Source organism: Astyanax mexicanus, chromosome 2 (assembly GCF_023375975.1).
Source record: "Astyanax mexicanus isolate ESR-SI-001 chromosome 2, AstMex3_surface, whole genome shotgun sequence".
In the NCBI taxonomy this organism is placed as follows: Eukaryota; Metazoa; Chordata; class Actinopteri; order Characiformes; family Acestrorhamphidae; genus Astyanax; species Astyanax mexicanus.
Window position 1 is genome coordinate 19641240 of NC_064409.1, and position 26027 is coordinate 19667266.

At 37.8% G+C, this 26027-nt stretch overlaps 1 protein-coding gene across 2 annotated transcripts in view; it reads left to right on the forward strand.

The window, feature by feature from the left end:
- Window positions 1-26027, forward strand: part of LOC103025111 (sodium- and chloride-dependent GABA transporter 2) — a 50638-nt gene that overhangs the window by 12890 nt on the left and 11721 nt on the right. The window contains exons 6-14 of one of the 2 annotated variants that reach the window (XM_022671360.2): window positions 873-938; window positions 2939-3068; window positions 5936-6070; window positions 17024-17127; window positions 17231-17355; window positions 18705-18817; window positions 20556-20693; window positions 21777-21879; window positions 24997-25097. In XM_022671360.2, the coding sequence (XP_022527081.2) occupies window positions 873-938; window positions 2939-3068; window positions 5936-6070; window positions 17024-17127; window positions 17231-17355; window positions 18705-18817; window positions 20556-20693; window positions 21777-21879; window positions 24997-25097 (1015 nt within the window). The remainder of the gene's footprint in view (window positions 1-872; window positions 939-2938; window positions 3069-5935; window positions 6071-17023; window positions 17128-17230; window positions 17356-18704; window positions 18818-20555; window positions 20694-21776; window positions 21880-24996; window positions 25098-26027) is intronic. The other variant, XM_049473803.1, reaches the window with a different exon arrangement.

Consider the following 26027-nt stretch of genomic DNA (forward strand, 5'->3'; position numbering starts at 1 on the left):
TTCAACATTTTAATCACATAAAACTCTGAAAAGTGTGCCGTGCAAAAGTATTCAGCCCCCTTTACTTGCTAAATGCCCTAATTAAAATCCAGTTAAATCAGTTGCCTTCAGAAATCACTTAATTAATAGAGTGAATGGAGTCCAGTAATTTATTCTCAGTACTAATACACCTGTTCTGCGAAGGCCTCAGTGGTTTGTTAGAGAACACTAGTGAACAAACAGCTTCATAAAGACCAGAAACTCATCAGACAGGTCAGAGCTAAAGTTGTGGAAAAGTTTACAGCAGGGTTAGATTATTAAAACATTTCCCAAACATTAAGAATCCCAAGGAACACTGTTTAATCCATCATCCAAAAAAATAACAATAAACTGCAAACTGGTCAGAAAAGCAGTCAAGAGGCCCATGGTCACTCTAATAAAATACGTTGAGGTTTGTGGCTGTAAGGTGACAAAATGTGAAAATGTTCAAGCAGTATAAATACTTTTGCAAGCTTCATGTTTTAAAAGTAGAATAAATTTAAAAATTAATTGCAAAAAGATCATTACACTATGTTTTATTTACCAACACCGTATTAACAATTTATCCACAAATAAACACTGACTGGCCGGATACTGAGATTTTTCATTTTAATTTTCACCTGGGCCTAAGAGGTTTGCACAGTACTGTATATTATTATACGCTGACACACACTATATATATAAAACCGTTAATGGGTCCACGATTTAGCACCACGCTCCAATTAGTGACACATGCTGTTATATATGTTATATATAAAAGGACTCGGTGGGCTGTGGAACAAGAACATTCCTTGTAGCTGTTGTTTTTTACAGTGTGGATTTATGGGAGATTAAATATGGCCCGTTTCCCTCAGCAGCAATTCCAGCGTCTCTGAAAGTCTGCCGTATGATATCGTCTCCCCGGAGGAGGAGTTCTGGCAGTAAGTTCAGCATGAACATTCCTCAGTGTTTCTGCTGTTGTTTGCTTTTGTGTGTTGCTGCTTTTTTCTTTACCGCAATTAATCAAACACAGTGCTGAACGTCTTCTTCTGACCAGCTGCTGCTGATACTGCTGTGTGACAACTGAGACTGAGATCAGTCCAACTTATACTGTAGTACTGGTGCCTCAGCTGTAAATGATGGATGATCTACACATGAGACAGAGGAGAGAGAGAAAGAGAGAGAGAGAGAGAGAGAGAGACATGTGCCAAAATGGGCATAGAATAGAATAGAATAGAATAGAATAGAATAGAATAGAATAGAATAGAATAGAAAAACAAAATTTGATATTGATCCAATACCAAGTAAATACAGGGCCAGTATTGCTGATACTGATACCAATACCAATACGTTTTACTACTACGATCTACTTTTGTGTAGAGGAGAGCAATGTATCATTTGTGATTTATTTACATAAATGAATGCATTTTCAATATGCAAATTTGAATGATTATTTAATTTTAAAAACGTTTTCCATTAATTAATCATGTTTATGATGATAATAAATCACAGGACAGTTTTCAGGCAAATAAAAATACTTTGATTAAGTAACTCTAGTAAAGATATTATATATTTATCTATTTATATATTCTCATTGGACCATAGTTGCAGCACTTAGTCCACTGCACTGGATCACTCAGAGCTCACTCCATCCTTTAGTTTTTTTTAGTTTTTGTGTAAGAAATCTGTCCAAATTAAAAAAAGACAGAATGACAGATTTCTCCCAATATAGAGAAAAATTCACTGAAAGGCCATATTGAATTAATATGATTTATTATTTTAAAGTGTGGGAAAGCATTCTTTCTTCATCTAAGTGAGAGGAGGATTTAGCACGCCAACACATCCACCCAACCCCCCCAACAAATACAAACATTTCCTAACAAGCGTGGGCTGAAACTATACACTCTACTTTCCCAAGCTCATTTTTTAATCCCCCTTTCCCCTTCAAGTATTCTTTCAGACTCTACCTCACTCTCTATTTCTTCCCTCCGAGATTTCGCAAGAGCTGTATCTGCTGGCTCGGCCGCTCCGCACACCCCTGGCCGAGCGTGCGGTTGGGAAATGCAGGCAGTGCTGCAGTTGGACCAGGTTGAATGTGTTTATGTGTGTTGATGAGAACCCCTCTGAAATAAACTCTGGAAGTGAAACATCTGCGTCCGCCGGCCCAGTGTTTGAGTTTACGGTCTGCGTGCGTGAGATGGCCACATGTGGAGCTCATAAAGCTGTATTTCCACCACCATCAGCTGCGCTCCTCCAGCTTTCTTCATCTCAGGGCAGACCACAACCAGTTAAAACCGATTCATGCATCAAAATGCATGAAATAATTTGCAGTGAGTGGATCAGACGCAGCAGTGCTGCTGGAGTTTTTAAATACCTCAGTGTCATTGCTGGACTCTGGACTATCAATAGTCCACCAACATTAAAAGTGCACAACACACACTTACACCTTATACACCACCACCATGCCAATCAGTGTCCATGCACTGCTGGTAATAATGGTAAACCGTCACTCAAATAATACTCTAGCTGTTCTGTGGTGGTCTCTCCTGTGGGGTCCTGGTCATTAAAGAACAAGGTGAAAGAAAAAGTATAGAGAGAAACAATAAATATACAGGACTACAATCTGTTCTTATAAAACTACAAAGTGTCCTAAAGTGTCCTAAATGAAGGATAATGAGTGTAGAAACAAGGAGGTGGTCATAATGTTAAGCTTGACCTGTATATATAATGTTATAGTTAAGTAAACATGTTAAGTGTTACAGTATACATGTATGTGTAAGTGAGGGTGGACTAGTTAGTTGAATACATCCTCTGTTGGAGAGTTGTCCTCTCAGAGGTGCGTGTCTGTGTTTGTGTGTGTGTGTGTGTGTGTGTGTGTGTGTGTGTGTGTGTGTGTGTGTGTGTGTGTGTGTGTGTGTGCGTGTGTTGTATATATTGTCAGGAATCGTGTGCAAAGGGTAAGAAACGATGATTTTCTGGGTCTTCCACACTATGACCTGGTGCTGTGTCTAATCCTGGTCTGGACAATCTGTTACTTCTGCATCTGGAAGGGAGTGAAATCTACTGGCAAGGTCAGCTGACACACACACACACACACAGTTTAAATGTTGAACATGTGGTCCATATACAGTGGCTTGCAAAAGTATTCATACCCCTTGAACTTTTCCACATTTTGTCACTTTACAACCACACACTTAAATTTAATTGGTAACACTTTACTTGGATGGTCCATTTGATGGCCTCTTTGATGCTCAACTGACATTCAACTAACATTCAACTACACGTCTATTAAATGCAAATGAACTAAAAGGTGAAAGTAAATGATTCTCTATTGAATAAAACCCTACATTCAACTCTAACCCAAACGCTTATCTTTATATTTTTGGATTGGGTTTAGGGTTAGATTTTAAGCTTAGGTTAAGGTTAGGGTTAGGGTTAGGTGTAGGGTTAGATTTTATGGTTGATTAAGGGTTAAGGTTAGGTTTAGGGGTAGGGTTTGGTTCTATTTTGAATCATATACATTCAACATAGGGTTAAGTTACATTTAACAGACATTCAGTTCAGTGTTAGTTGAATGTCAGTTGAGCATCAACAAGGCCCTAAAAGGGACCATCCAGGTAAAGTGTTACCATTTAATATATTGAAATTTTAAGGGATCGACAAACATCGACAAATAAAAATCTGAAATGTGTGACGTACACAAGTAATGATCCCCCCTATATCAACACCTAGTAGAGCCACTATTCGCTACAATTTCAACTGTAGGTGCTTTGGGATTTGTCTCTACCGGCTTTGCGCATCTAAAATCTGAGATTGTTGGTTATTCTTCTTTACAAAACAGCTCAAGCTCAGCCGAGTTGGATGGAGAGCCTCTGTGAACTGTAATTTTTACATCTTGCCTCAAATGCTCAAAGCGATTTAAGACTGGGCCATTTCAAACCATGAATATGTTTTGTTTTAAACCATTTCACACTATACCTCTGGCTTTATGTTTAGGGTCATTGTCTTGCTGGAAGGTAATTCTCATTCCCAGTCTCAAGTATTTTGTTGCCTTCAACAGGTTTTCTTACAGGATTGCCCTGTATTTAGCTCCATCCATCTTCCCATTAACTCTGACCAGCTTCCCTGTTCCTTCTGAAGAAAATCATTCCCACAGCATGATGCTGCCACCACCATGTTTCACAGTGGGAATGGTGTGTTCAGGGTGATGAGCAGAGTTACTTTTCCTCGCCATATAGGGCTTTGCATTTAGGCCAGAAACTTCAACATTGGTCTCATCTGATCACAACAGCTTCTTCCTCATGTTTGCTGCAATGCATATGTTTCTTTTAACAGTGAATTTCTTCTTGACACTTGACACTCTTCCATAAAGGCCATATCAAGTCAAGTCAAGTAGTTTTATTGTCAATACTGCATATGTACAGAACATACGGAGAATTGGAATTACGTTACTCTCCTTCCCAATTTTACAGCAAGTACAGATAATAGACATAATAAAAGAGAATGGGAGACACTATGGGTACAATACAGCAGGGACACAAATAGACATACATGAGACAAAAACAAGGTGCAGTAGTGTGAGGGAGAAATAGATATATAAATATAAGTAAAAAAAAGGAATAGATATATAATATAAAAGAGTGGGAGACACTATATGTACAATAAAACAAGAACACAAGAACATACGTAAGACGGAAGACAACAGTGCAATATTGATGGTGATTGAGATGGAATGACAGTATAAATAGTATATAACAGTAGTGCAAATAGGGTATATGGTATATAGCTTAAGGCTGGTAAAGTGAATGAGTGCGTAACATTCTTAAAATTCACAGTTTATGGGGAATTAAAGTTTGTATGACAGTGCAGTATATCAGTAGTGCAGGTATTGGGTGTGTAGTGCAAGTCCGTTGGAAGGGACCAGTACTTTGTGTATTGTAGTGCAGAGTTTCAGTACTGTATTTGTGGAGCTCAAGACTTATAATAGTTGTCCTGTATATAGATTCTCCCACCAGAGCTGTGTATTTCTGCAGCTCCTCCAGAGTGACCATGGGCCTCTTGGCTGCTTCTCTGATTAGTTCTCTTCTTGCTTGATCTGTCAGTTTGGGTGAATGGCCATGACTTGGTAGGTTTGCAGGTGTAGAATACTTTTTCTATTTTTGGATGATGGATTGTACAAGTTTAAAGCTTGGGATTTGTTTTTATAACCTAACCCTGCTTTAAACTTCTCCACAACTTTATCTCTGACCTGTCTGGTGAGTTCCTTGGTCTTTATGATGCTGTTTGTTCACTAGTGTTCTATAACAAACCACTTCTGTTTTCGTTCCACTTCACACTTATGCAATACTTGCATTGGTCTGTCACTTAAAATCCTAATTTAAGTTTGTGGTTGTAAGGTGACAAATGTGGAAAAGTTCAAGGGCTATGAATAGTTTCACAAGACACTGCATACTGTATATATGTTCTGTAACATATCAGTTCTTTGGGGCATATATTTTGCACCACATTTGGCCATGACGAGATGATTGCATGATGAGATTTATTTTCTGTTCTACCACATCCCAAAGATGAATGATATTCAGTTTAGTTGGTGTTATAATCATAAGTTATGTCATAAGTTCAGTCTACTTATGTCATTCAGACACCATGCCCCAAAGCAAAACCACTCTCAAACAGGTTTTTTTTTTTTTTTTTTTACGTTGGAACATGCCAGATAGCAGGGTTGAACTCTGTCTACAGATTAACTGTTATGTGAGCTTTCTTTTAATTAAAATTTATAATTTCTTTTTTTTATATATATATATATATCGTTTTCATCATGGGCCTGGATTGTGATCACTTATCATATTGCCAAGTTTTTACCAATATGAATTTATTACATTGTTTACAAAGGTGCTTGAACCATAGTTTGCTCACACTTGGTCTGGTGTATCTGTAGGTGGTGTATTTTACAGCTACATTTCCGTACCTCATGCTGCTGATCCTGTTCTTCAGAGGGGTCACTCTCCCTGGTGCTGCAAAGGGCATCACCTATTACCTTTACCCAGACATCTCCAAACTCGCCAGCCCTGATGTAAGTCTGTATGTGTGTATCTCTATGTTACTGGTTAATTACTGAAGTCTATCTAAACATTTGACACTACTGAAAGCCTAGAAAGTCATGCTTCATAAGCATGGCGTATTCTTTAGCTTACTCCATGTTTCTGGTGAATATCTTTTCCATGGATTCATAATTGACCAATTGATAATTGATTCAAATGCCAAAATAGTTGCATCCATTTAGGAAGTATGGTTCTGTAATGGTATTTAATTGGATGATGAAAAGTTACAAAGAACAATAAATTATTAAAAGTGTAGACTGAAATTGGAACTCTTCCACATACAGAAGTAGTGTGTAGTAAATGTGTAAGGCATATAGAGTAAAACTTTATAGAATAGAATAAAGCTTTATTGTCATTGTACATGACACAAGGAAATTCCAAGACAATATAAATCCAATAGTTATACAGTTCTGGAAAAAAATAAGAGACCACTTCAGTTTCTGAACCAGTTTCTCTGATTTTGCTATTTTTAGGTTTATGTTTGAGTAAAATGAACATGGTTGTTTTATTCTATAAACAACAGACAACATTTCTCCCAATTTCCAAATTAAAATGTCATCATTTAGAGCATTTATTTGCAGAAAATGAGAAATGGCTGAAGTAACAAAAAAGATGCAGAGCTTTCAGACCTCAAAAAATGCAAAGAAAACAAGTTTATATTAATAAAGAAATCAATATTTGGTGGAATAATCCTGTTTTTAAATCACAGTTTAAATGCATTTTGGCATGTTCACCTCCACCAGTCTTGCACACTGCTTTTGGATAATTTTATGTCACTCCTGGTGCGAAAAATCATGCAGTTAAGCTTGGTTTGATGGCTTGATGGCATCATCCATCTTCCTCTTAATAATATTCCAGAGGTTTTCAATTTGGTAAAATTTTTAGGTGGTCTCCTATTTTTTTCCAGAGCTGTATATCCATAAAACATTCAACTTTTTTTTTTTAATTACAAAAAGAAAATAAGTATAATATAATATAAAACCCAAATATGTACCGTATTTTTCGGGCTATAAGGCGCATTTAAAATACTTATTTTTTCCCAAAAATCGTCATTGCGCCTTATAATGCAGTGCGCCTTGTGTATGGATTTTGCTTGTGTTTACTGACCTCGATTTTTATGTGATACACGGCGCTCTGTTGTGCAGAATTCCTCACCCACGCCAGAAAAAGATCCCCCTCTTGGGCTAGCACGCGGTTACCTTTGACTGCCGTACTGCCTCTCGGCTGTGGTTCAGGGTAGCTAGTTTCCACTGTAGCTCCGTGGCCAGAACAAGGTGCCGGTAAACTTTCCTTTCCACCCGTTCTGGGGTAATAGCACAAACTGTTTCTTTTTAGCGCCCACTTCTAAGTAAAGTTAACCTCTTAACACGCGCTGGCCCACCGGCGGGCCAGAAATATTTAATATTTCATAACTGGCTGTGTTTCTGAATAGTTATGAACAGTTACAGGTTCAATATAGACATCCAATATACCATTTTAAAGCTTAGAATCTCTGCTTTTGAGCTATTTAGCCTATTTAGCGGAATATCCTTTCAGAAAATAAACATTTAGGGCGAAATATGCCTTGGTTATGATTTTAATAATTCATAACTCTCATATTTGCGTTTATCGTTCGTCCATATTTCATCGAATGCGGTCATGTCATACACCATTCGAACCGTCTGGCTCTCCGGATTCCAGAACTGTGCTTTTACTGTAGGATGTTTGTTTCATGAATTAGAGCTGCGTCAGAGCGCATGTTTCCAGTAATAAAAGGCTCTCCTTTTGTCCTGGGGTAACCTCCGGTCACTGCCGCCACCCCCCGAACACACACCCGCGCTCAGCCACAGGTCCTACCTTCAAAACGCGTCCAGACTAAAGAGAATCCATCAATCCAGTCTCCTGTAATCCACAGTTATATCCAAACAGCGCTGGAAATCACTTCATCCAGAAATGAAACTTATCCAATCTTTATCTCTGTTTTAAAACCGTTTTATTCACCGAATTCGGCACAACACGCTATTATAGTCAGAAGCCTCGCGGAGTAATGCGGTACTTGCTGTGCTTCAACATAATATTATGGTCTGTCGGAGCGTTGCGGCTACCGTTGTCAGGAGCGTCGCGGAGTAATACGTACTTGCTGTGCTTCAACATAATATTATGGTCTGTCGGAGCGTTGCGGCTACCGTTGTCAGGAGCGTCGCGGAGTAATACGTACTTGCTGTGCTTCAACATAATATTATGGTCTGTCGGAGCGTTGCGGCTACCGTTGTCAGGAGCGTCGCGGAGTAATACGTACTTGCTGTGCTTCAACATAATATTATGGTCTGTCGGAGCGTTGCGGCTACCGTTGTCAGGAGCGTCGCGGAGTAATACGTACTTGCTGTGCTTCAACATAATATTATGGTCTGTCGGAGCGTTGCGGCTACCGTTGTCAGGAGCGTCGCGGAGTAATACGTACTTGCTGTGCTTGTTGATTTATTGCTCAGAGATGTTGTTATTTTTCACAGATATTGTGAAGGATTTATTGCTCAGAGTTATTGTTACTGATATAAATAAAGTTTCATTTAGTGCGCCTTATAATCCAGTGCGCCTTGTGTATGGACTAACACTAAAAATAGACCGTTCACTCATCGTGCGCCTTATAATACGGTGCGCCTTATAGTCCGAAAAATACGGTAGTAGCAATTCAGTATACTAAAAGTAATAGGAGCAATACCAGATTGGTGGTGCAAAGTTACAGGAGAAAAGTAGTGCAAGATATAATGAATGAATAAGTTCTTATGGATTTGGGTATGCAGAGGGAGTTCTGCTCTGGGAAAGAAACTGTTTCTTAGCCTGCTAGTCTGAGATTCTATTGTCTGTATCTACATCTTGAAGGTAACTACTAATGCAACATTAATAGAGGTTATATAGAGTACAGAGTAGTACTGGGCTGTATGACCAAAAATGTCTATCACGGTATCTTTCAAGACTCTGACAGTTTCATGGTATATCACGGGTATTTTTATTGTTTTATTATTATTATTTTTTTGAATGACTGGGCTTTTATATAGTTTTGTGACTTACTGTACTGTTATGATTATATATGACATATAATATGAAACTCTAAGGCTTTAAATTAAGGCTTTGATTACTATTGGGTTTACATTTCTCCCACAAAATTAGCAGAAAAATAGCTGAAGAATGTAAAAGTACACCTCCAGTGTTATAAGATTGTTATGCTACCTGGCTATCATTAGCTAGCGAGCTTTCCCAGCTTGCTTCTTTGGCGGTGCTGTTCTACACAGCGCTCTGCAGCGCCTCTAGTGGTATGGCGGTATGAGAAAAATGCATACGTGTTCTAAGTTTTCCTACGGTATACCAAAAGAACCGGTATATCGACTAACACTAATGGAAACCTGTGATAATCCATCCTATGATATTCTAATATTCTCACACAGATCCTGCAGATTTTCAATCAAAGATAGCTCTGGAGATTTGGCAGGCAATGGCATAGCGTCTGATTCTGTTTTCAAGACGAGATCTTGACACAGATTCGTTCAACATGTCCACCATGACAAAAGCAAGATAGTGCATGACATGTTTTTGTCTCTTGTTGGTTGTTTCTGTCTGGTTACTTTTTTTCACACTTATATCAGGCCTGCTTTCTCTGCATTGGGTGGTCCATGCTATGGTCCTAATGAATGCTGTACATCAGAGCACATTCCACAGCCTTCCAGTGAAAGCTGACCCTCAGTAATAGGGCTGGCCTGTGTTCCCCACCCCTCGTTGACTTCCTAGGTCAGACTCAGCGACTGTTAAAAAGGCTCATTTTGTTCCTTCGGTTCTTCACTCTCTGGAGCTTCTTAATCAAGCAGATCCAGACATGCTCCAGGGTTCCATTTACTAGCTGTGTGAGGCCTTCACTGACAGAGGAGCACTCACATGAAACCGCAGGCCGCAGTCAGACAGAAAGAACCCACACAATGTCCTCTTTGTGGCTGCAGTTGATGGGAGAAATCTTTATCTGAACGTTCGTCATGAACAGCACACTCTTTGTGGAGGGAGCTCTCCTTTATGCTGCATGTGGTTTCATTTCCCAAGTCAATATAAATGAAGCTGACACGAAACGTGGAATGGGGAGGGAGGAGGAAGGGTGTGGTGGAGATGTTTTTTTGTCCAAAAGGACAAACTCAATCTGAGCTGAACAAGAAATCACTTGCTGGAGATCAGACAAAAGGCCACCTGAAAAACAATATTGGACCATTGACTGGTGGAACAAAGCTATTAAACATGTTCTTTTTATTGTAATATACACTCATCATCAAGATGGAATCAACCAACAGGAATGAAACTTAGTGGGTAGTCATGGGGTGACTCAGCATGACAGTGGGTCATCTTCAATGACGAGTGCCACTTTTGTCTTGGTAGAGAAGACCAACAAATCTGTGTGTGGAGGTACTGTGGTCAATACAAAGACCAATTTCAGGTATAAAATTAACATGAAGTCAGTGTTCAGTGGGAGTATCTACCTATAATTAACTATATAACATTAGAATAAACCCAAATAAACATAATAAAGTCAGTGGTCAGTGAGAGTGTCTACCTGTATATAACTCTATGTAACATTGGAATAAACCCAAATAAACATAATAAAGTCAGTGTTCAGTAAGAGTGTCTACCTCTAATTAACTCTATATAACATTAGAATAAACCTAAATAAGCATAATAAAATCAGTGTTCAGTGAGAGTTCCTTCCTGTAATTTACTCTTTATAACATTAGAATAAACCAAGATAAACATACAGTAATAAAGTCAGTGGTCAGTAAGAGTGTCTACCTGTAATTAACTCTATATAACATTAGTAAAAAACCAAATAAACATAATAAAGTTAGAGGTCAGTGAGAGTGTCTACCTGTAATTAACTCTATACAACATTAGAATAAACCCAAATAAACAGAAGAAAGTCAGTGGTCAGTGAGAGTATCTACCTGTAATTAACTATATATAAAACATTAGAATAAACCCAAATAAACATAATAAAGTCAGTGGTCAGTGAGAGTATCTACCTGTAATTGACTCTATATAACATTAAAATAAACCCAAATAAATATACAGTCAGTGGATATTGATGGTGTCTACCTGTAATTGACTCTATATAACATTAGAATAAACCCAAATAAATATAATAAAGTCAGTGGTCAGTAATGTCTACCTGTAATTAACTCTATACAACATTAGAATAAACCCAACAAACAGAACAAAGTCAGTGGTCAGTGAGAGTATCTGTCTGTAATTAACTCTATATAACGTTAGAATAAACCCCCCAAAAAACATAATAAAGTCAATGTTCAGTGATGTCTACCTGTAATTAACTCTATACAACATTAGAATGAACCCAATAAACATAATAAAGTCAGTGTTCAGTGAGAGTATCTACCTGTAATTAACTCTATATAACGTTAGAATAAACCCAATAACAAAATAAATTCAGTGGTCAGTGAGAATTTCTTCCTGTAATTAACTCTATTTAACATTAGAAAATAGAGTGCGAAAAATACGTCAGTTTATATAAACCCTTTTAGATTTATACATGTCCTCATTATTTCTTGCCAAACCTTCCATAATGTTTGCAGGATTATACTTGAGGAAATAATGATTTAAAGGGTTTTATGTAGAGAACAGCAACACTGACAGCATTATTTAGCAGTTGTTCCTTTAAAAAATCAGTTTCAGAATCACTGTAATAGAGGGAATAGCATTTTTGTCATTTCCACTTTTGACTAGAATGCTGCTACTACACTATGGTACTTTAGTGGAGCTGTAATAGACTCTCTTTTTTTAGATGCCTGTCTGAGTATCACACGTGTACAGCTGCAACAGATATGATTCATATTTACTGAGTAGAGGTAATAATAAATGTTTCTATTAATACCTTAGCAAGAATACAGTGCAATAATATGAACAATATTCATCTTCTGCCTCTGCCTTGATTTAGGCTTGACTAATTATACTCATGGTCCTGACTACAGCTCAAATTAATCAGCTGGGTTGTGCTGAGGAAGCACACAGGAAGTGTGGATATGAGCATGAGACCAAATACACACTCTCAGAGTTCAAGTTTATTTATATACCACTTTGAACAACAGACACTTTTACAAAGCAATGAGATTTACAGAGATCTGGGTCTAAGTTCACAGCGAGTCTACACAGCAAATTTCGTAAGTTGAATAATCTTTACATAATATTAAATTAGACTACAAGTTGAGTTCTTAGATGCTATTTGGCAGTGCATTTCAGAGTTTATTTGCAAGGTGTTAAAGAACAGGTGTTAAAGGTGTTGATTGACCTTTACTGCTTTGTTGCAGTTTGAAGCAACAGTAATGTCTACTTAACATTTCTTAGTACGTTTTACAAAAAGTGCATCTTTCCTATCAGCTTCTGGCATCAATTATTTGCATAGTATGTGTCCCTACCCCCAACAATACCATCAGTGAGTATTCTTGCCTACCAGAGCTGTCTTCTATTGGGTATGCAGTTATACACTCACTGGCCACTTTATTAGGTACACCTGTCCAACTGCACATTAATGCATATGTCGAATCAGCCAATCACATAGCAGCAACGGGTCCAACCCGTCACTAGCAAGGTTGACTGCCTGTCCACAGTGTTGTAGGCTGTAAGAGCAAGCTACTCTTAAGTGTGCATTCATGCTGTCTGGGAACTGCAATGAAATTGTGGGATAAATTCTCCCATTTAATGGAAATAATTATTCAAAAAGTAAAGTTTTTATTCAATGTTCACACATTACACACTGAGTCAATGGCATATGCAAACATACAGTGCCCTCCATAATTATTGGCACCCCTGGTTAAGATGTGTTCTTTAGCTTCTCATAAATTGAGTTTTGTTCAAAATAATATAGGAACACAATGGGAAAAAAAGTAAAGTCCAACCTTTAACTCAAGTAAATTTTAAGGGGGAAATAAAATCCCTGACTAAGAAATAATTATTCTTCATAAAATCACCTGTTCCACAATTATTGGCACCCCTAACAATTCTTAGGAAATAAATTTAATAAAAGTATTTCTGTCACTTCTACAGTAGTTTACGAAGTTGATCAGAGTATGTAGGAACATTTAATTAGTAATTCACAACTTCCTGTTTCCCTGGGGTATAAATATGACGTGACACAGAGGCCATTTATCTTCAACATGGGAAAGACAAAGGAACATACCATTCAAGTGAGGCAGATGTGTGTTGACCTTCACAAGTCAGGCAATGGCTACAAGAAAATCGCTACTCGCCTACACCTGTCCATATCTACTGTCAGAGGAATTATTAAGAAGTTTAAAACAACTGGAACAGTGGTAAACAAGCCTGGACGAGGACGCAAGTTTATTTTGCCACCACGCACAGTGAGGAGGATGATAAGAGAAATAAAAAGTTCTCCAAAGCTCACTGTTACAGAATTGCAACAAATGGTAGCTTCTTGGGGTCACAAAGTCTCCAAAACAACCATCAGGCGCTATCTACATGCCAACAAGCTGTTTGGGAGGCATGCACGGAAGAAACCATTTCTCACTCACAATCATAAACGCAAACGTTTGGAGTTTGCTAAGCGGTACTATGACTTCAACTGGGACCGTGTGCTTTGGTCAGATGAAACAAAGATAGAGCTTTTTGGCAACAAATGCTCTAAGTGGGTCTGGCGTAACACAAGAGCTGAGTATGCAGAAAAGCACCTCATGCCCATTGTGAAATACGGCGGGGGATCAGTGATGCTGTGGGCCTGTTTCTCTTCTAAAGGCCCTGGGAACCTTGTTAGGGTGCATGGCATCATGAATGCTCTAAAATACCAGGACATTTTAAAACAAAATCTGGTGGCTTCTGCCCGAAAGCTGAAGATGGGGCGTCACTGGGTCTTTCAGCAAGATAATGACCCTAAACATGTGGCCAAATCTACACAGAAATGGTTCACCGCACACAGAATCAAGCTCCTCCCATGGCCATCTCAGTCCCCAGACCTCAACCCCATTGAAAACCTGTGGGGTGAGCTGAAGAGGAGAGTGCAGAGGAGAGGACCCAGGTCGTTGGATGATTTAGAGAGAATGTGCAAAGAGGAATGGTCAAAGATCCCTCTTTCTGTATTCTCCCATCTTGTGAAACATTACAGGAGAAGATAAGGTGCTGTTTTATTGGCAAAAGGGGGTTGTACAAAGTATTAACATCAGGGGTGCTAATAATTGTGGCACACATGATTTGATGTTAAATAATTATTTCTTAATGTGGGATTTTTTTACTACTGAATAAATTCACTTGAGTTAAAGGTTGTATTTTACTCTTTTTTCCATCGTGGTCCTATATTATTTTGAACAAAACTCAATTTATGAGAAGCTAAATAACACATCTTAACCAGGGGTGCCAATAATTATGGAGGGCACTGTATATTGCAGACGGTGGCTCCAGCAAGCCTCCCTTTAAAATCGAATAGCTAAAAGCTAACATCAGAGGGAATGTGAGGGTTCTCTGAGGAACCAGCGCTCCCATTCTTCACACATTTACACACCCCTAACCCAACACCCAACACTCCCAACAACCAACAGCAGGATGAGCATGCCAATGGGAGTGGATGAGAGTGGATGAGACAGTGCAGTGCTGCTAATGCTAAGCAGATGTGGCAATGACCTGTGGCCTAAAGGAGGAGCCACCCGCTGAACACTCTGTACACACACACACACACACACATAGATACTACTGTATACTCAAAGTGCTACAAGGCCTGTGAGGAAGACCAAACATTGTAATTATTGCCAGCATCAGACACAGCGGAATGTTTTCTCTTGTATGTCTTAATCTCTCTCTCTTTCTCTCTCTCTCTCTCTCTCTCTCTCTTTCTCTCTCTCTCTTACTCTCTCTCTCTCTTTCTCATTCCATGTCAGCTCATCCAGGGCCTGTTAGGTCACTTCTTAGATATCCAAAGAAAAACTGAGGCAATGATTTCTGTGTAATTCTCTGCAAACATGCATTATATGCTTCTTTTGTAATGTTTTTTTTTTTTTTTTTCTCAAAGCAGGGTTACTGAGTGTAGCACATAGAATAGCCTCAAATTTAGACTTATATTAACTGGCTAATAGACTGTAGCTGGATTATTTTATAGCCTACAACCACCTATATTTATGGACACCCTATGTAATGGAAGCACCCATTGACTTTTAAAATGCACCCACTGCGAATACAGATGTGCAAATACACACATACATACAATCCCTGTAGATACAAAATATTGGCAATAGAACAGGAGCATATCAACATAAAGCTACTGACACCATGCATCATGCAAGGCGTGATTTAGAGCTGCGGAACAGTGGAACTGTGTTTTCTGAAATGATGAGGATCCAACACTTTTGGGATTAGTTGGGTGGTGATCATCCAACATCCTGAGCTCATTAATGCTCTTGTTGCTAAAAGAAACAATAGAAAGTCTTCTCTGGACAGTAGAGACAGTTAAACTCTGAGGCAATAAATGAGAAATTGCCCCAGTACTTTTGTCCATATATTAAAGCTATGGTCTAGGTAGTCCAGGAGCTTTTAGCTTATTACTCCTAATACCCTTTGTAGACACTGGCACAGGAATAGCTGTGGACACTATAGGCTTGGTTTATTTAGCAGCATGGATTCATTGAAAAGTACCAACAAGACATTTTTTGAGGGTTTAACTAATAATCCAACTTTTCGTTAGAATACAAAATGCTCAGATCTTGTTTTACAAGCCTATTTACCACTAGTGACAGGACAATGTATTGATATATCGCATCATTTCAACCATATAGTACCAACACGTGGTATCAAATATCAGTATTTTTCTACATATTTTATTGAAACATAGGATCTTTAAACTTCCTAAGATTTGCCCCTCAATGTGACTTACAAAAGTTACCGCTTTATTACTCCACATGGTGGTGCTAATTAAATGATGGGTAAACTTGTGGTGAAGAATATACTGGCTGTCAAATCTTATACAGATGCTGTGAAGTATTGTAGAGAATTGTTTCGTGATATATTTAGTATCACAGAATCACAGTATCGTGATACTATCGTTAATGTACAGATGTTGCCCACAATATATCAATTTCCACCCCTATTTAATTTTCTACCCTGTTAGATTATCTCAGAATATAACACATTGATTTTACCTTTTTTTAGAGAGCCCAGGAAAAATGAACTAATAAGCTCTGCTTTTATTGGATGTTTTTTGCACGATGGATTGATGGATGGAAGGATAGATAGATAGATAGATAGATAGATAGATAGATAGATAGATAGATAGATAGATAGATAGATAGATAGATAGATAGATAGATAGATTCTAGCACAGGTTTGTTTTTCCTATTTTCTCCCAATTGCCCTAGTCAGCTGTATATCCCCCATCACTGGTGATTTCACAACACAAGGAGGGTGAAGACTAGCACATGCCTCCTGCAACGCATGTGAAGTCATCCACCGCCTCGTTTTTTAACTGCTGCTGATGTAGCAATGTCGAGCACCATCATAGCGCACTCGGAGGAAAGCGTAGCGACTCCGTTCCGATACATCAGCTCACAGACACCTTGTGCTGATCAACATCACCTTAGGAATGCTGAGGAGAAAGAGCGCCATCTACCCAGTTGTGCTCTCTCAGGGCTTTGGCAGCTGATGGCAGGCTGCATGACCAGGATTCCAACTAGTAATCTCAGAATCTTAGTGGCAGCGCTTTAGACTGATGTACCACTCAGTGCCCATATTATAGCACAGTTTTGACTGTGTTTAAGTGAGTCTAGAGGTGATGAGCTGCTCTCCAGTATCAACAGCGCCACAATCCTCCTGAAGTCGGCACCAAATAGTACTGTTTTGTTTGTTTTGAGTTTTTCATAGTAGGTGGGGCGTATGTAAATCTATCTCTGTCTCTCTCTCTCTCTCTCCAGGTGTGGCGTGATGCAGGGACTCAAGTGTTTTTCTCCTATGCTGTGTGTCAGGGTGTTCTGACTGCTCTGGGCAGCTACAACAAATACCACAATGACTGCTACAAGTCAGTACCCGACCCTTGTTATTAAACCCTGACCAATTTTAATATTCTGTTAGTACCTCTATATGTTTATTAATATATTAATAAATCTCCTTTTGCTCCACAGAGACTGCATAGCCCTCTGTGCTTTAAACAGTGGCACCAGTATCTTTGCTGGGTTTGCGGTGTTCTCCATACTGGGCTACATGTCTCATGAGCTGGACTTACCTATGGAAGAGATTGTGAACTCAGGTAGACCTTTGTTTGAATAAATGAATATCTATTGGACACATATGCATAATATATGGAGTGGGCTAGAGGGGTTTAAAAAGTATTGAGCTGTGGAGCAGTGGAACTGTGAACACTTTTGTTGCTGAATGCAATCAAATCCTCATAGCAATTCTCTAAAATCTGCTTGAAAAGCAGGATAGACAATTTTTTTATAGCCTTGACTATGGGAGAAACAATGAATGTGCCTTGTAGTGCATATCATTACATACAACTCCGGAAAAAAATAAGAGACTACTTAAAAATTATGAGTTTCTTTGATTTTACTAATTTGAAAACCTCTGGAATATAATCAAGAGGAAGATGGATGATCACAAGCCATCAAACCAATCTGAACTGCTTGATTTTTTGCACCAGGAGTAAAGGCATAAAGTTATCCAAAAGCAGTGTGTAAGACTGGTGGAGGAGAACATGCCAAGATGCATGAAAACTGTAATTAAAAAACAAGGTTATTCCACCAAATATAGATTTTTGAACCCTTAAAATAAAAATAAAATATGAATTTGTTTTCTTTGCATTATTTGAGGTCTGAAAGCTCTGAATCTTTTTTTTTTTATTTCAGTCATTTCTTATTTTCTGCAAAAAGATGCTGTAAATGACAATATTTTTATTTGGAATTTGGGAGAAATGTTGTCTGTATTACTAGTTTATAGAATAAAAAAACAATGTTCATTTTACTCAAACATATACCTATAAATAGCAAAATCAGAGAAACTGATTCAGAAACTGAAGTGGTCTCTTAATTTTTTTCCAAAGCTGTATGTGTCACCTTTGTTTAAATGTGAGACAAATATTGGCTAAATAAGGTAATTCCTTACATTCTAAAATACATTGAATACAATAAATTAGATTTTTGTATTGGCTACTTCAGTTTAATTAATTAATAATGTGGCAAGTTGTTATGCAAAATTATTATTGTTATTAATAATAATATTATTATTATTATTATTATTATTATTATTATTATTATTATTATTATTATTATTATTATTATTATTATTATTATTGTTATTATTAAATTTACATATGAAAATGAAATAATGTATATATATAAAAAATAATATATGAAATATATTGGAATATATGAATAATTTGATACATGAAACTTATAAATCAATACTTATAGAACAAAGATAAATTGTATCATAACACTCAAGTGACATAATAGTCTCTAATACTGGTATATTACTGTATTATAATTGGATAGTATACAATTGAGTGGCTTTAAAAGCCAGTAATAGTCTTCTCCAGCAGAGGGTGCCTCACACCAACACTTCACTCTATCCTCCTGTCTCTCTGCGTCTGTCCTGCAGGTCCGGGTCTGGCGTTTATAGCTTACCCCAAAGCCCTGTCTCTGTTACCCGGCCCTCAGTTCTGGTCTTTCCTCTTCTTTCTGATGATCCTGTTCCTGGGGCTGGACAGCCAGGTATGTGTGTATACACCTGTTTCTGTAAAACTGTGAAATATGGACTATGTCGTTTTGTAGGTATTATATTGACAAACTTTACCAGACAAAAGTTTGGAGTGTTTGAACCTTCTAATTCAATTCATCAAGACTGTGGAATCATAAAGCAAAATTAAAGGAACAATCAGTAATAAATGTGAGTGTAGTGTGTGGAATGGCTACAGCAGGCCACATCTCACAGATTTCTGAAATGTACTGCACAGCAAAAAAAAAGAACATATTGGCTGAACCTCTGCTGACAAGATCTACCAGTGCTTTACTTCTGCATGTTTTCCTAATATCTGATGACACATCCTGATCATGTTACGAGTTACTACAGAAAATATAATCCCTTATGATCCTTTAAAAGTGTCAAACAAAGCAAAATACTGTGTGAATCATGTAGTTGCTCTTATCTGGGGTGCTGCTATTAACTTGAGGTTTCTGAGGCCGGTAACTCTAATGAACTTATCCTGTGTATCAGAGGTAACTCTTGCTTATCCTTTCCTGGGGCAGTCCTGATGAGAGCCAGTTTCATCATACCCTTTTTAATGCTCTTTGCGACTGCACTTCAGTATACTTTCAAAGTTCTTGAAATGTTTCTGATTGACTGACCATCATTTCTTAAAGTATTTTTTTTTCTTTACTTACAGTAGTAGTTAAGTAGTTCTTGTCATAATATGGATTAGAACATTTTTCAAAGGGCTATTCACTGTATTATACCAACTCTACCTCTTCACAACTTTACAACTGATGCTCCCAAACACATTAACTCTTAGGGCAAGAAATTCAAATCATTAACTCTTGACAAGTTCAGCACAGCTGTTAACTGAAAACCATTACAGGTGACTCTACCTCATAAAGCTGACTGAGAAAAAACAAGCTGTCATACAAACAAGGGGTGCCACTTTGAAGAATCTAAAATATAAAAGATATTCTGGTTTGTTTAAGACTTTTTTTGTTTACTTAATAATTTAATGTGTTTTTCTTCATAGTTTTGATGGCTTTGGTATTAATCTACCGTGCAATTTTATTTTTTTAATAATAAAAAACACTGAAATAATAGTGCATGAATTTACCAAAATATCATTTGAATTACGTAAGCAACAAATTACTGAAAACACCCACAGAAAAGGGAGGGTGCTTTCACACCTAACTTGTTTAATCCAGATTTTTGGACTCTTTAGTTTGGGGTCGAACCAAATTAGCAGGTGTGAAAGGGTCTATAAACTATGGTCCGGACCCAAGGACCAGAGTTTGGTCCGACCAAAGGAGGTGGTCTAGATACGGATCTTGTAAATTATGGCACGGGTTATCTGCAGTGTAAAAGCACTTTTTTATAAATGGTTCTAACTTTCGGACCAATAACTGTAAAATTGAGGAAGGCTTTAAACAAACCAGAGAAAAAAGAATTGGTGTAGTCACTATGCAAGAGAAGCAACATAAACATTCTACAAAACAATGAATATGAAGTATAGAGAGACTCCGCCCACGTTTTCTGATGATGACAGGATTTAGTAAAGCTCTTTAGTCTGTGCACTAAGCTCCAGTGTGAAACCAAAACTAAACGGACCAAATAATACAATGTAACAAAGACATGATCCATGGTGTGGACGCTGGTCTGGACTCTGGATCTCGTTGTTAGGCGTTGGTGTGATCACATGTTTTTTTTTTTTTTTTTCTGTGCGTGTGTGTGTGTGTGTGTTTGTGTGTTTTTTAGTTTGTGTGTGTGGAAAGTCTGGCCACGGCGCTTACTGATGTGTTTCCCAGAGTTCTGAGAAAGCCGAATCGCAGAGAGATCCTGGTGTTGGTCATCGCTGTGGTCTGCTTCCTGCTGGGGCTTCCTCTCGTCACTGGGGTACAGAATAATCTAAAATAACTCTGTATCCACCTTGTTCTGCCACACCCACTTTCAAGAGTTTATTTCTTCAGCATTTGTGAATTTAGAATATCCGGCCAGTTTATGTTAAATGGTTTATCATTATATTGTATTTAAAGTAAATACAGTTGGATGTATAGCAACTGCTGTGGACACTGATCATGAAGTAGCTAGCTATGCTAACCCAGAGGCTATTTAACCTTATTTACAGAGACTTACTGTACAGCATACAGTTGTAAGAAAAAGTAAAGTAAAATAAAGAAAACAAAACTAAAGTAGACTAAACTAGAAAACAGGAAACTAACAAGCAGCATGTGCCACGTAACAAACCTGACCACGGACAGCAAACAAAAGACTAGACAAAAAAGACTTAAAACAAAAGCGCTTATATACACGAGGAGGGAACAGGAAACTGGAAACACCTGAGGATCTGTAACGAGGGGGCGGGGTTACAAATAACTAATGACAGGTTGGGGCTAGATCAGAGACAGGGCAAAAACACAAAACGTAGCACATGACTGGGAACACATGACAGGTAAACAGAGGGCAGGAGCACAAGGGACCAAATAAAGGAAAAACACAAGACAGACGTGGGCTAAGGTGTGACAGTGTTCAATAAAACCATGCAAACATATAATTGTTTGTATGGTATTAGTTTAAGCAGACTGCGTTTGTCTATTGTTGTGACTTAGACGAAGATCAGAACACATTTATTGACCAATTTATGCAGGAATCTAAGTAATCCCTATATATCCCTATATTCACATACTTTTTGCTGCAATTTTATATACATCTGACAACTTTACATACTTCTACCCCTTGACTTTTGCCTCATGTGTGTGTAAATCAGAGTGCTATTATGTTGTGTTCATGTGATTTGGCTATTTTTTAGCTTCTCCATGTTTAAAAATAACAGTGAATATAAACAGACACATAACAGACAGTGTCAGAAGCCACCAAGTGAGTCTATGTGTCCTTTCCTGAGATTACTGTCTGGGTTTTTGTGTAGATCTGTTTTGATGTTTTGTCTTTGCTGTCCCCTTGTCTCTCTCTCTTTCTCAGGGAGGGCTCCACCTCTTTAAACTGATAGACACGTACGGCCCCAGCGGAATCAACCTGCTCTTCATCGCCTGCTTTGAAACCATCGTCATCGCCTGGGTGTACGGTACGCTCTCACATCTGTTGTTCATCTTCAATTAAATAATGTCAATGCTTTACCTCTTTGTATCCTTCAATATTGTTTAAATGAAGATCAAATATCCTTATGTTTAAATACGGTAAAAAATTGGAAAGGATTTCATTGGATGTCCCAGTTGTGAAAGACTGTTGGATAAAACATGAGGGATCAGGTTTTACAGTCATACACTAATCACAAGGTTTTCATTGGTGATTTTAGTAGATAAACCCACTAAACTGACCTCCTCAGTGACAATGCCTGTAGTCTGTCAGTAATTAGCAGCTTCTTTATTGAATCTGCCTGTTTATCCTAGAGTTGGGTCTAATTTGGCTCTGGGAAATCCGTCATCAGACAGAAAAGCTGTCATCAGTAGCTGCTGGCGTGGTCAGCGGAGGGCAAGTCAATGCAGCTCAATAGGCTCTTTTCACATGGCCACACTGCCACTTCCGCCAGCCTGTGAAGCAGGTAATTACGCTTCCAGTGTAGGCCCAGCAAATACTGCAGTCAGCAGGGCAGCAGAGTGCAGCAAATTAGCTTAGATTTTTAGGGTTTAATGTGTGTGTAATTTGTGAAGAGATACTAATTAATAAAAAAATCTTATCTAAAAAAGAATTACTACTAATTTAAAGGTCTTCTTCCACTAAAATCCACTTTATCTTGTTCTCTGTGAAATACTATAGGTCTCTCTGAGTTTTATATGATGCTGCATATGAAACTGTATTTTAGCCTCCCTTGTCTGCAGTAGTTAGTAAAAGAAAATCCTCAGAAATACAAGTTGATGTAAGAAGATGTAAATTGTCCAGAGGTGGAAAGTAACGAATTACATTTACTCACATTACTGTAATTGAGTAGATTTTATGAGTAATTTGTAATTTTTAAAGCAGTTTATAAAATAGGTAATCTTACTTTTACTCAAGTATATTTTGACACAAGTAATTTACTTTGCTACATTGGAAAACTCCCTGTTACTGAGTAAAAAATAAAATGCTGGGTAAAAAACAATTGTCTGAATTATAAAAAATGGCACAGACCAACATTTTTTTGTATGATTTCCTGTTTTTAATGATGATTCCTCAAGTTTTTATTGGGAACATTAAACAACCTGCTTGAATGTAAAAAAAAAAAAAAAAAACATGTAAATAGCAGATAAAGCTAAGTAAAAGTTAAAAAAATAATAATGAACTGTAAAACTATAAAAATATGGTTTATAGTCACCTATATGACCATAACTTTTTAACAGTAAAGAAAAGATGGATCATAAAAAACCTATGCCACTTGTTCTTAAAAATGTTTAATTGGAGTGGTCTAAACAAATACTGCCTGAAAGATCCAAATTATTATGTGGAATTAATTGTTAATTAAAACCGATTTAATTTATGATTTGTTTTACTTTTGTTTTGTTTTACATCACATAATTAAAAGTAACTTTGTAACTTTTACTCAAAGTACATTTTAAATTGAATACTTTTTTACTGTTACTCGAGTACATTTTTAGATGGGTACTTTTACTTTTACTTGAGTAGAATTTTAGCAAAGTAAAGGTACTTTTACTTAATTACAATTTTTCAGTACTTTTTTCATCTCTGAAAATGTCGATGTCACCAGTAAGTTCATGGCCTCGTACACCTCAGCTCAGGACTGCCCACAGGCATACATAGTAACTATAGGTTTAAATCGGATCTCCAGTTGATTCCACGTTTTACAGAGTCCTTAATTATACACTAGGGAAGCACAGTTTGACAAGGTAGCAAAACTCGACAGAACATCGGTCAAAGCGGGCCACTCGAGTCTGACATTAAGTAAAGTTTAAGGGTTAACTTTACCTAGCACTCAGTGCTATATCTTTAGAACTAAGGCTGTATCCCTGAAAACATTTTGTAGTTTGGGTTTTAGAGCTGTAAAATTGACTGTGGGGGAAGGCAGGTAGGCGTTCTCTGCTGCAGTGCTGTTACCCAATCAGAGGCGATATATTTGCATGTATGAATGTTCATAAGCAAGAGCCAAAACCTCTGAAGTCTTTTTTCAAAGTGATCTAAAGCAGGGCTGAATAGAAGCACCTGAGCATTTTTTTTTCACAAAAAAAACAGCTCACATGGCATTTATTCATATTAGAGACCACAACTAGACATTTTAAAATGATTTTAAAATTGATGCAATTAGATCTTTAATATAAGCTGCAGTGTTTATGTCTTATATCTATAACAATGCAATGTCTATGTTAATGTCTAAAGTAAATAAAACTTACCACAAGGGGATTAAAGTTAGCTCATCTTTAAGTAAGTCAGTTAAGTTGTTAGGTTTGAGGTTGAACACTGGCAAACGTGCCCATGGCAAGGCAACGTGAATAACAGTGGACAGCGCAGTGACTGGAAGCATTTAGCTGCAATTGTCCATGCAAAAGACAAGCAACATGTTCCATACAGGAGACCCCACATGTCAGTGTGAATGACCCATAGCATTTTAAATTGCTGACTCATATTAGGCATAATTCATGCTCAGACAAGAATTAATAATATCTCAGGTATTGCAGGCCCCATGAATCCTGGGATTGTTATCTTGGAATATGCCTGTGTCATCAGGGAAGAAAAAATCCATTAATGGAATAACCTGGTCCATATTCAGTATATTCAGGTAGTCAGCTGACCTCTTTCTTTCAGCACATACTGTTGCTGAACCTAGACCTGACCAACTGCAGCATCAGCCCCACATCATTCACTTACTTAAATTCAGGTGGCAACTTTTTTTTTGGCCAGGCAGTGTAGTTGAGGCACTCTTATAAAATAGAGCATTAGGGGTGTACAATATGGACAAAAAAAAAGAAAGATATAACCCTAATGAGCATTGTATTGTTCTTTGTGTTTATTAACGATATGATTTTTTTGGACAAATACTTTGTTGTATGTTTTGATTTAGCCTAACATGGAGTACCTGCTTCTAAAAATCCACAAAACTGGCAACCCATAATAGTGAAAAAGGGCTTATCCCGACTGTCACAAGGTCACGCTTTACAGAGGCTGCCCTTTCTCACTGGAATGGGAAAAGTTTGCTAATTGAGACTAACAAAATGAGTAAAAATGTATATTAATAATCACTATGGCACTGCAGGTGCAGACCGTTTCTATGACAACATCGAGGATATGATAGGATACCGCCCCATGCCCGTGCTGAAGTACTGCTGGCTCTTCATCACCCCACTCATCTGCGGAGTGAGTCACTGTTTCACTCCCGTCTTCTTACTCTTTGCCTGAACTCACTGTCTTTCCTGTTCCCCTGGTGCCTCATTCTCTTTCTCTGTTTCTTAACATTTTGCTTCATATCTTATTCATGGTAGGCTGCCCTAATTCACGTAATTATTACAAAACAAATAGATGATTTTTGATAAAATGTGTTCATTAGTTCATAATGGTGCTTAAATGATAACTTACATTTTAAATTTACACACAACTTTCTCATTAGCTTAAATGCTGATCAGCCAATACATCTTTGTTTGCATTTTTGAGTTATGACACTAAAACCTGTCATTTTAGTGTGGGAGGTTTTATGGATAAATTGGACCAGCCTGGTGGTCAATCTTCATTAATTGCACATTGCACCAGTAAGAGCAGAGTGTGAGCAGAGGTTCAATTAGCAGGGTAAGAGCACGGTTTTGCTCAAAATATTGCAATGCACACAACATTATGGGTGACATACCAGAGCTCAAAAGAGGACAAATTGTTGGTGCACGTCTTGCTGGCGCATCTGTGACCAAGACCGCAAGTCTTTGTGATGCATCAAGAGCCACGGTATCCAGGGTAATGTCAGCATACCATCAAGAAGGACGAACCACATCCAACAGGATTAACTGTGGACGCTGTAAGAGGAAGCTGTCTGAAAGGGATGTTCGGGTGCTAACCCGGATTGTATCCAAAAAACATAAAACCACGGCTGCCCAAATCACGGCAGAATTCAATGTGCACCTCAACTCTCCTGTTACACCAGAACTGTCCATCAAGACAACATATTATTGTGGTCTAAAACCAGGTGTTTCAGTTTCATTGTCCAAACCCTGTATGTAACTGTTATGGTGGTTTGAATGTTATGGCTGTTGTACAGGGTGTTTTGAAAAAAAGAAATCAGCCATATAAATGAATGAATAA